This window comes from Carettochelys insculpta, chromosome 3 (genome assembly GCF_033958435.1).
Source record: "Carettochelys insculpta isolate YL-2023 chromosome 3, ASM3395843v1, whole genome shotgun sequence".
Taxonomy (NCBI): domain Eukaryota; kingdom Metazoa; phylum Chordata; order Testudines; family Carettochelyidae; genus Carettochelys; species Carettochelys insculpta.
Window position 1 is genome coordinate 99,355,738 of NC_134139.1, and position 12,088 is coordinate 99,367,825.

General features: G+C 40.8%; 1 protein-coding gene across 2 annotated transcripts in view; it reads right to left on the bottom strand.

Moving 5' to 3' along the window:
* Window positions 1–1,167: 1,167 nt before the first annotated feature.
* STX11 (syntaxin 11) overlaps window positions 1,168–12,088 on the bottom strand; it is a 54,783-nt gene continuing 43,862 nt past the window's right edge. For both annotated transcript variants that reach the window (XM_074990440.1, XM_074990441.1), the window contains 2 exons: window positions 9,995–10,154; window positions 1,168–4,875 (listed from right to left, as the gene is read on the bottom strand). In XM_074990440.1, the coding sequence (XP_074846541.1) occupies window positions 4,004–4,870 (867 nt within the window). In that variant the 5' untranslated portion in view covers window positions 4,871–4,875; window positions 9,995–10,154 and the 3' untranslated portion in view covers window positions 1,168–4,003. The remainder of the gene's footprint in view (window positions 4,876–9,994; window positions 10,155–12,088) is intronic.

Consider the following 12,088-nt stretch of genomic DNA (forward strand, 5'->3'; position numbering starts at 1 on the left):
CAAAACCAAAAAACCCACAACCTCTCTTTAATGTTGTTGCTTCTGGTTCCCGTCCTGTCTTTTTTGAAGGTACAGTAGTACCATGTCATCGGCAAAAGGAGATTATATGCAATCAAATTGCTTGCATTTCCCTAAGCACGAACAGATTTACTATAGGTTGAACCTCTCTGATCCGGCACCCTGGGGACCTGACTGGTACCAAATGAATTTGCCAGACGACAGGAGGTCAATATTGTCTAGCAGCATTACCAACACATCCGCTGCTTTCTGGGTTTTTAGAAGACATTTAGGGGTAAATAACAGCACAGAACACTGATAGCCAGGACTGGTGGCTGGAAACAAACTTTATGGGATTGCCAGAAACTTGGCCACACCTATAAGTGATCATCCAGCTAACTAAAATCATGCTGATTACAGATAGTGCCGGATGAGAGAGGTTCAACCTATCATGGCTCTTTTTACATGGTTACTTCCATTTCACAGCTTCTTTTATAAATGCATTGAAGACCAGGAAGCCCCTTTTGTCTTCTTTCTCCACCCATCCTGTGGGAACATGACATTGTGTTTTCTTCTCTGTAACTACTGTGAAATCCACCCTTTACAAAGCACTCTGTAATGGTGACAAGGCAAGTTCACGGATGGGTAAAGCCAAAAAGCACAGCGTTAAGCAGTACTTACTTACAAGAGACAGAATGTTTTTAATTCCTGAAAGTAGCTCACTATTTAAAAGGTGGTCCAACAAATGGAAGTTTGTGGGATTCCACGCTGGTGTATTTTTCTTTTAACTTCCAGTTCTAGTTTCTACCATCTGGAAATTAAAAGATTTTCCCTTCTCTGCCATAACCCACCGCCAAGATTTGAAGGACAAGCTTTCTGTATGGGTTTTGTACTAAAATTGTTTTTGGTTCTAGCATCACCACTAGCAGTAGTGTTTTGCATTGTCAAATTTATCCATCAGTTACACCTGTGCAACTCAAATTGCATTCTGCAGTGCTTGAGAGTGTTCATGGCCAGATCTGGACCCAATTAGAAACTCGTCGTGTTTTACTGATTATGCACAAAACAGACTAGATACTAGCTCAGTCTCCCAGAGCTACAGAGACTCAACAATGCACATTCAAGAAGACTACAGTACTCAAAAGATATGTTTTTAATAGTGTTTGTTGCTACAGAAGTTAAGTTTAAAAAGCAACTTGACAAGGGAGCTTGGACACAAACTTTGGACTTCTTAAGAAAATATTTTACAAGATATATTATACAATGGTTTAGTATAAGATGGAAAAACTATATAATCAGTGATTGCTAATCACAGTCTCTCTGGGTGCATGTTGCAAGCCTTAATTATTGTACAAGATCAATTTTGAAACAAGAAAAATATTTATTTCTTATTCTTGCTTATTTTACACCCTATTCTCATCTGCAAGTAAGGATGTAAGATTAGAATGGATATTAGGAATGTGATGTTTGAAACATACAATATTAAGGAGCTCTCAGAACTGCCAGATTTAATTTGTACCCTTGTTGCAATGGAGTACGAAACATTAGCAGGACATTTTTCACAATGTTTCAGGCACTTGTGTGAGTTGATGAAAGCGGGTTAGAAACCTTGGTAATGCCACTTTTAAGCTAAGTTCCATGAACATCAATGTGCAAAGATCTACTTGGCTCTGCTGAGTCAAGGTGTTACTCCACATCTTTACTGTAACATTGATATGCTTTTATTGCATTTATAGATATAGACATGTATAAAAAGATATATAATTAGAACATGTACATAACTATAATAAAAGTGTGGGGGGGGAAACGCTACAATACACAAAGGAAATAGAACGATGTTCTGGTGGCCTAATTTAGGTCAAGATTCTGATAGCCTCATGCTCAACAGCTTTCTTCAGATACAGTCTCACTGACTTGATTGAGACTACTTACGAAAGTAAGGTACTACTCAACATGGCAATGGCACTTAAAGGTTAGTAATTGGTTCCAGTGCATATGTTACCCTATTCTCTTCTCCCTTATAGTTCAGATGCGAGTAGTTTGAATTTCCCCTCGCAAATATAACACTGATGGCTTCAAGGCTTCACCATATACCACAAATACCCTCTTGTCTGAAGCTCATTTTAGATAATGAGCATATGCAAATAAATGCACAGCTGCTTCATATATTTAGTTCTAAATGAAGTGACTTTCAACTTGGGACATTCTTGCCCATTGTCCTTCATCCAATTCCCTCATCCTCCATTTGGCAAGTCTATCCAGTAGGAAACATTTTCTTTCTAAGCAAAGAAATGTTTAGAAGTGGGTATCAATTTGTTTTTGTGAGTTCTTATTGTTTTGCAAGTAAGTAAAATAATTTGTTACAATATACATTTACTGTGCAGAAGACAAGAGAAATACATGATTGTTAAGGGTGCAAAAGCGTAGTTAGGTGGATTTGGGCAGATCACCACCACAATACAAATATGAAATGTTAAAATATAATAGTATGAACAAGAAAGAAAAGTAAATAAAATAGAAGATCTTAAAAAAAGTCTTATATCAAAAAAATTCCTTGTATCAATTCCAAGTACCAATAAATCACAATGTAGCAGAAAGCCACTCAGAAATACTGTATTTGGAATATTGTGCATATTTTTGGCATTCCCTTTCATTCCGCCATCGGACTAACACAAGGAGGGAGAGGAAGCAAAAATTTTCAACATCAATAAAAGGAAGCGTAATTCTGATTCCAACACTTTGGCTCAAACAGGAGGTTCAATAAAGGATCTATCCTCTTTTCAATATGCAGTTTTCCCAGAGGCAGAAAACAGCCCCTTAAGTCTTCATATACTAATCAGTGTGAACATTGTTATTAATACCTTCATGTTATTTAACAAACTCAAATACAATATTACAATATTCTTTCTTACAAAAGTCAGCATCTATTTACAAGGTAAATCTGTCACCACAACTGCAAGTTTGCATGTATGTGAATCTCTAAAATTTTACAGCTGCTGAGCTGCCCTCCCAACAAATGTCCATTCATGACTGTTGTAAGTCACATTAGAGAGGTGATAGCTGCATGAATTTTATTTACAGGGCTAAAAACTTTGAAAAGTTTTTCATGACCATTTTGAGTCCTCCAGCAAATTACATTAAAACCTTAAAGTATAACATTAAAACAGAGTCATCAGTGATTAAAGAAAACAGTTAATTGAAAAGAGATCTTAGTTTTCAGTGTTTCCTGTAACCTGGCCAAAATTCGAGTGTGTTCACAACAATGAAAAGAATGGAGGTGAGGAATGACCTCTTCTTGGAACTGAGTCTGATCTTATCTATGTCAAAATAGATCAAAATTCACTTAATTTATTTCAGTGGAGTTCCACTGGTGTAAAACTGGCGAGCGATCAGCATCAAGCTCCTCATGTAAAAAGGTTTAAGAAATTAATTCTGTTTTCTATTAATGATTTAACAGACTTGCTGTTTGTTTTTTTTCAAATAAATGTAGAAATGAATTGCTCAAGGACTGCATTATGTGGGCTCCAAGCTACCAAAAGGCAGGCAACACTTAAAAGCACCACAGATGTACATCACTACAGCAACAGAGCTGCGCCCTGGGCAGGCTCACTTTGGAAGACAGAATACAAGCTATACTAACACTCATCCTTCAGTGATGAAGCTATGAGTCTCTCTCTCTCTCTCTCATTCTTTTAAATTACGTTGTGTCAGATGGGAGCATGTATCATTTTTGAGGCTCTCAAACACTCTAGCCTTCATTACAACCAACCAGTGAAGGCTTCATGTCTTCTTTAAAAAAAGTAAAATTATTTGCCAGCAATATTTGGCTTTTATTAGCATATAAATGTACTTATGGCATCTCACTCTAAAACAAGGGGGAAACTACCCTGGCCACCAAACACTAAAAGCAATCCTGTTCCAAAGAGTAGCCTTTCTTCAAAGCACTATTTCAACTGTACCTTCTTAGGGCACATTTCAGCTGGTCTGTAAGGCATGAGTAGTAGAATCAGTCTTTGCAGCATGAAATGCAACAGCAGAGGAGTGTTCGACAAGGATGCTTTCTCCTGTATTCCAAAGCCTTCCTCACCTGACATTTAGCCTCACCTACATAGTCCTCAACTTTTTCCATATTTAGTTGGATGATGTCAAATGTGTCAGACTGTTGCTCTACCAGCAGCGCCACCTGCAGAAAGAGCTCATGAACCTCCCGGATGCGAGTCTCCAACTTCAGCAACTCTTTGTGCCGTGTCTCTATTTCATTCAAGGCTGCGCGAGCCCCTCTGACATCAGACAGGAGATTCTCAGAGAAAACATCCCACTTGCCTTGCTCGATCATGTCCTCAATTTGGTTTCCAGAAACATCCTTGCCCATGATCTCCAGCTGTCTCTGGATCCGAATCTTGCAGTTCTCCCGCTGGTTCATCTCGGTCTCGTTATACTCAAACATGGCTTCCTGAAAGGCATGCATGAGGTCAACATAGTGATTCTTTGATACACGGGTTACGACAGAAATTGTGCCATGTTTCGCTTCTGCATCTTCACTGAAGTCCTTCATTGCCTGGAGTTTCCTGTGGATGCCTTCTCCACGGGCCTTGATGTCTTTGGCGATGCTGTTAGTATCTCGTTTGATGCTACTGAGACGGCGCATGGAGGTAAGAAAGCGGCTATTTTGTTTACCTAGCCGTTTGATATCGTCTTTCAGGTGGAGGTTGTCTGTTCTGATACTCTGGATATCCTTGTAAAGAGTTGCGAGGGCATAATCAGCCTCAAACAAGAGGGTCTCATCAGGTATATCCTCATCATCCTCATTGTTAGGAAACTGTTGATTATAAAGCCTGGCTAATTCACACAATTCACACAGACGGTCCTTCATCCTGCCTATTGGCAAACAGTGGTTGGGGAGAAGAGAAAAAACAAAACAGAAATATTAAAAAAATTATTAATATTTTTAAAAGTTTCACATGAAAAGCATATTTGCATAAAACACACCACAAAAATACCACTTTTTGTTAATTCCCGGTATCATTTGGCATAAGACATTGGATGTTACACACTGGCATATGAGTGCCTTTGTGATAGGTATAAGGTTCAGTACTTTTTTCCCCCCCTCTTTTTTAATCATGCATTATTAAGAGCTGTCACTAGTCAAAATAATAAAAAAAGGACATGATTCTTGTAAACCAATAATTAAGGTTTAATAAGAAGCCTACAGTCATTACTGCTATATGTATAATTGCACTAATCTAATTGAAAATTCAAGATTTCTCTGCACCTAGATGCTTTCTAAGCCTTGGTATTAGCTGTATCACTAACCCCAATGACCAGAAACCCTAGAGTTCTGCCTTTGCAGTTTCTGCCTCAGGCTGTGGCTGCACTTGGCCAAAACTTCGAAATGGCCAAGCTAATGGCCAAATTGAAGAATACTAATGAGGCGCAGAAATGAATATTCAGTGCCTCATTAACATTCTCCCAGGCACAGCGCTTCGAGAGTGCCACTTTTGAACGCACGCGGCTCAGCTACATAGGGGTCGTTTTCGAAAGGACCCTGCACATTTAGAAATCCCCCTGTTCCCTCAGCTGACTGGAATAAGGGGATTTCAAAATGTGCGGGGTGCGTTTAAAAAGGATCCCCATGTAGCCGAGCCGCACGTATTCAAAAGCGGCACTTTCAAAGCACCACGGCCAGAAGCATGCTAATGAAGCACTGAATATTCATTTCAGTGCCTCATTAGTATTCTTCAATTTGGCCATTAGCATAGCCATTTCGAAGTTTTGGCCAAGTGTGGCCACAGCCTCAGTGAAACCAGTTAATGGCGACATCTACCCTAGTATTCCTCTTTCAAAAAGAGGCATGCAAATGAAGGAAATAAATGAGAGAAAAGCTTTTCTGCTTTTGAAAAAAGCTCCTTCAAAATAATATGCAAATGAGGTGTCAGATATGTAAATATTTTATTTGCATTTTTTCCCTTCATTTGCATGCCTCTTTCGAAAGAGGAATGCTAGTGTAGACGTAGCCAATATATCTATAGAGTACAAACACATATGCCAAAAGCACAGCAGGGAAAGGACAACTTAGAAGGATTGACTGGGATAGGTTTGGGCTGGGATTTTCAGAAAGGAGCAGGGCACCTACAGGGAACAAGTTTCTAATTCAGAAACCCTAAGAAGGATCAGTGCTCCATTGTGCTAGGCACCATACTAAAACAAAATGTTAGCATGCCTGGGATTGAAGAGTACACTTCAGCTTTTCTAACAAGGAAATACTTATGTACAGTTTTTATATTTTGTTTTTGCTCTTAACGCCCAATTCTGGTGGTCATTCAGAGCATTGAACTCCTGTTAAGTTCAGCAAGCATGAAATGGGAACAGATCCAGAACCAACCCTTTATCTAGCTAAACAGAAAATAAAACTAAATATCAGATTATCCTAGTGGCACCTCTCTTCTATTATTGGCACACTATATCTTTGTTTCCAAATTCTTGTTACCTGAGGCATAAATACACGAACAGTAAATACAAGAGATCAAATATATTAAATGCCTACGACAAGGTTACTGTGGCAGTCTAGTTTAGAACCTGGAATTCCAGGACAGGGCCATTTAAATTAAAGAGAGCGATTACTCAGTTACATATGTACATAAATAATTAGCATGCTCTCACTAGTGTTCTATGTTTTGACACTACGGCTATGCCTGTACTAGCCCAAATCTTCAAAATGGCCATTTCGAAAATTACTCATGAGGCGCTGAAATGCATATTCAGCGCCTCCTTAGCATGCCGCAGCTCTTCGAAATTGCTGCTTTTCGCTGCTGCATGGCTTGTCCACACAGGGGTCCTTTTAGAAAGGCCCCCGCGAACTTCAAAATCCCCTTATTCTTATTTGCTGATATCTGCTCTGCTGATAGGAATAAGGGAATTTCAAAGTTGGCAGGGACCTTTTGAAAAGGACCCCCATCTGGACGAGCCACGTGGCAGTGAAAAGTGGCAATTTTGAAGAGCCGCAGACGGTGGCATGCTAATTAGGTGCTGAATATGCATTTTAGCACCTCATTAGTAATCTTTGAAATGGCCATTTGCATGGCCATTTCAAAGATTTGGGCTAGTGTAAACACGGCCTAAATGAATTTTACTATACCTTACATTTTCATTTTTCAAGGGAGTGTCCACACAAGCCTTTACAAAGGTGTTAACTAGCACAAATTACTTCTCACTCAATTATTTCAAAGTTGTTTTAAAAAGAAAAACAAACAAACAAAACAAACAAACCCAACTTACTGGAGAAATAACCAAAGGATATAGATGTTAATCCAACAAGGACAGCGGGAGTCAAAGGCTAAGTCTACATTGGAGCTTTACTGTGCTGTAACTTTCTGGCTCTGGGTTATGAACAAAAAAAACCTCCACTCCCTGAGTGCAGCATGTTACAGTGCTGTAAAGCAGTATTTCTCAACTTATTTATTTTTTTAAAATAAAGTACACCCTTCTAAAAAAAAAAAAAAAATTAAATTACTCCAAGACTTCTCATGCATACCTGGAAGGGTTCACACGCCACCATGATTGCGAACTATGGTCCTTAAGTAATCTGAGCTCTTGAAACAAGCACCATTCAACCTCCCCAGGTTACCGTGCCCTTTTCAGGAATCAGATTTGTTTTTGCATACCACCAAGTTACACCTCACTTAAAAACTGCTTACTTTCAAAAACATGCAAAATGTCACAGAAGTCTACTTCTGAAAACTTGCTGACTTTCTACCACCTTATTATCAAATAAATGAATTGAAATAGAAATATTGTACTTACATTTCAGCAGCAGAAACATACAGTCTGAATCAGAGAGGTGGCCGAGTTAGTCTGTATCTTCAAAAACAGCAAGAAGTCCTGTGGCACCTTATAGACGAACAGATATTTTGGAGCATAAACTTTCGTGGGCAAAGACGAAGTGGGTCTTTGCCCACAAAAACGCATGCTCCAAAATGTTTTTTAGTCTATAAGGTGCCACAGGACTTCTTGCTGTTTTTGAATATAGTCTCAACGAAATTTTAGATTTACTAGTGTTTTTTATGCCGCCTGTTGAAAAACTAGGCAAATATCTAGATGAGATACAAAGATACAACCCCCAAAGATACACGTGCCCCTGGTTGAGAAACACTGCTGTAAAGCACCAGTGTTAACAGGATACAGTACTGGGAGTCAGGTTCCCAGTGCAATTAGATACTCGCCTCTTGGAGGTAGATTACCTACAGCACTGGGAGAACTCTCTCCCAGTGCTCCTGCTGTGGCTGCCACATTAAAGCGCTGCCATGTAGACAAAGCTAAAAGTCCAGATTTATTAACTGTTGCTGAATTTTTAAAAGCTAAGTAACAAAAACAAAACCCTAACTGCAGCCCCCTCACAGGAACTGCCCTCTTTGACACACACACCTTAAAGTTTTGTACAACAGGATTGAGAGGTATCATGCTAGAGATTTCAAAGCATTTTTAAGACACAATTCTACAAATGCTCATGAAAGCACTTACTTCTATGAACATAAATAATCCCACTTAAGACACTGGGCACATGCAAGTGTTTACAACAGTGGGGCCTTGAGCTTGTCCCTGGGGAAAATTTACTAGAGATGCCAATAAAATCACAGTAGGATAGCCTCAGGGTAGATGCTCTTACCTCGGTGTAACAGTAGCTTTTTTTTTTTTAGTTTAACTTTATTCACTTCCAAGCTATAAGCTAAACCAAAAAACAAACAAAAATAAACAAAACCACATTCTTTACACCAGTGTAAGAATGGCTCACATAGGGGATTATACTTGCATAGCTGTAATCAGCTTAAGTTCACACCACAGGTTAGACAAAAGACAACACTCCTGGCTAGACAACCCTCATGAAGCAGAATGCTTTCCATTTTCTTACTCTGCAAAAATAAGGGTATCTGTTTGTAGAGGGGAACAAACTAGCAAAAGTGTGGGACAGAGAATTAGGAATGGTGATATAGCAGGAGGTTTTGTTGCTAAGATATTTTTGCCTCTTTCTGTTCCTAAAGCAGACCAAGAGCACCTTCTCACCAAGCAGAATGATTCGCCCCTAACTGTTTCAAATAAGATGTTCATCTTCCCATTCTTGTGATCATATTTACATGCCACAGTTAAAAAGAATGGAAGATGCAGAATACTATGAACAGGCCTGCTGACCAGAGGACAGAGGAGCAAGGAAGACAAATGGGGCAGTTGCCTTGGGTCCCCATGCTTCAAAAGGGCCCAGAGCTCTCCAACGTCAATGCTGCTACCACAGGAGTGGTGGCAGCAGGAGCCCAGGCCCTTTAAATTGGTTTTGGAGCACCATGCGGTGCCCTTTGGGTGGCTTTGAGGGCTGGGGACAGGGCCTAGTGTGGTACACTCCAGGCCCTGCTGAGAGCTGGCTCTCGCCAGCCTTGTCCCTTCAGCCCAAGGCCATGCCTCTTCCAGGAGCACAGAGCCACCCCCATTCCACCTTGCCAAGGGACTGGCATGTCTGTCAGCCCCCCACAAAAATGAAAATGATTTGGATTTTGCTGTGAAGTACTGGAGAGGCAGAATATGGATTCAGTCACATGACAGGGATCAAACTGCCACAGGAGTACTACAGCAGTCTTAATCCAAGATAAAAATAATTGAAAATAAATTCCTTACTCTTAAGAATGTCTGATGCTATTTAAAACGAAATAATATTTTTAGAGAATCTAAATTATGCTTCATCACGTGCACCATTTGCTTATTTTCTATACTTTAGCTGAGGTGAAACACACAAACAAGGCAGCTGAGATAATTTCGGTTATAAATTAGTTCACTTTTTAGTTCTTTAGCACAATGCTGAAGTGTTTGGGGATAGCCATCACAGAAGACTATTAAGCAAACAAACAAAAAACCCAAAATGAACAAAAACAACCCACAGATTGTCATGGAAGTTAAAAATAGAATACAAAATAAAAAAAATGGTGATAAAGAAATATAAATAACTATAACCCACCTCTCTTTTTAATAATGACTACTAACTCCTAAAATGTTTCTTTAAAGTTCAAACTTATCCTCTCCACAGGCAGTCCATGCAGCCCACTTACATGAGGTTCAAGATTTACATTTGCAAGAATGTCCTTTTAGAAGACTTGGACCAAAGGAAGCATTTCCACCTTAAAAACAACAAAACAAACAAAAATCCAATTACATTTTAATTAAAATAATCATTCCACTGCAATACTGAAAATACAGTATGGAGTACAGAGGACCCTAAAATGAAAATGTCTAGATGTCAAACTGACCTCACCGATTTTTATTGTCAGAACTAAGAACTTCAAGAAGCACACTCACAAAACAATACACAGTCAGAAACCAGACTATTCAACCCCGCTTTCTCCCCCAGCTTATGATCAGTGGCCATGGGTCAGTTTTCAGAGTGGGGGATGAGATGCACTGCCATGACCCTTGTCTATGCCCCAGGAAAGGTGTGGCGCCAGCAGTTGAGGGAGACCTCAGGGCTGGCAGATGACTCCCCAGACATCAGCAAGTCCAGCTACCAGGACCCTGGATGCCAAGGGTGCAGGGCTGGCAACTGAGATCTGGGCAGCAGGGAAATGTGGCTGGGACCCTGGTGGTGCTCCAGCGCCCCTTAGCATACCCTTACTTTCCATGCCTACACTTCTAATAATTTTAGATATTATTAGCATAGATAAAGAAGCATGGCCACAAGTTCCATTAAGTCTATTGTACGTTACTAATATACATGCACAAGGGAGCTGAATTAAGGTTGCACAGGCAACTGCAATTCTGGCATTTTCTAACTTTTGAATTCTTGACTTTGCAACATTAACGTTCGTGGAATGGAGGTTTTTTGCAATTTCATAGGTCATCAGTAGATCCACAGAACAGATGTCTGGCCTCTGATTTAAGTTAATGGGTCAACTGGCAGCATTAAGAGGCTGTCGTGCACTGTGTGGGCAAGCTAGTGAAGGAGGAGACTGCCAGTGCATTTTACAGCTACTGACTCCCTACAAAAGACTGTTGGGTCTAAAGAATTCTGGTTTTATGAACGATTCCGAGTATGTATTTTTGGTTGCATACCTCTGCCCCATAACACCCAGTCTGACCCTGCTCTTCCTCCCCTATCCAAGCCCTTCTGTCCACCTTTCTCTGCTCCTATCCTCCCAGGGTCCACCCTTCTCATTCTAAACATAGTCCACATCCTGATTGTCAGCTTCCTGCATTCCTCCCCTATATATTTAAGCACCCCAATATCCTCCCCTTTCACCACACCGCCTGGGCACCCTCAGGAGGTACACAGAACACAAGACCTTGGCTACATCTACACTAGAAACATCTGTTGACAAAACTTACTGTTGGAAGAGATGTTCCAACAAAAGTTCCGTCGACAGATTGTGTTTACACGTAAGAGTGGATCAATCTTTTGATGCGCTCTGTCAACAGGAGAGCCTCCTAGAGTATCTACATGGCTTATTTGTCAGTTTCTGTTGACAAAAAACATTTTGTGTGTAGATACTCTGCGAGTTTTCTAAACAAAACTCTAGTGTAGACATAGCCCGACAGCACAGTAATCCCCCAGTATGCATGATTTCAATTTGTGCTTGGCTTGCATTAACACGAGTTAAGTGCAAGTCGAAAGCATTCCAGCCCCGAGCTGGGAGAAGCCTTGCGGCAGCGGCTGTCTGCCTGCCAGTCTCCCCCAGCTTGGGGGAGTCCAGTGGGCAGACAGCTGCTGCAGCGGGGTTTCTGTCCTGCTACCCTCAGCTGAGGCAGCCCGGTGGGCTAAGAGCTGCTGTGGTGTGGCTTCTCCCAGCTGGCAGAAACTCAGCCACTGCATCTGGCTCCCCACCTGGGTCCCCCAGCTGTGGGAGCCAGGAGGGCAGACAGCCAGAGTGGCATGGCTTCTCCTCAGCTTCCCGCAGCTGGGAACTCCAGGGAGAAGCTAGGCCTGGCTCCCACAAGGGGACTACTGTATTCTTACTGTCAGTTCGGATACCGGAAACCACACCAGCCTACAGCTATGAGGAGCAACAGTTGCAGGAAATGTCCTCTGGGATGGAAAATTCTTGGTCAGTCTGTGCAGCCT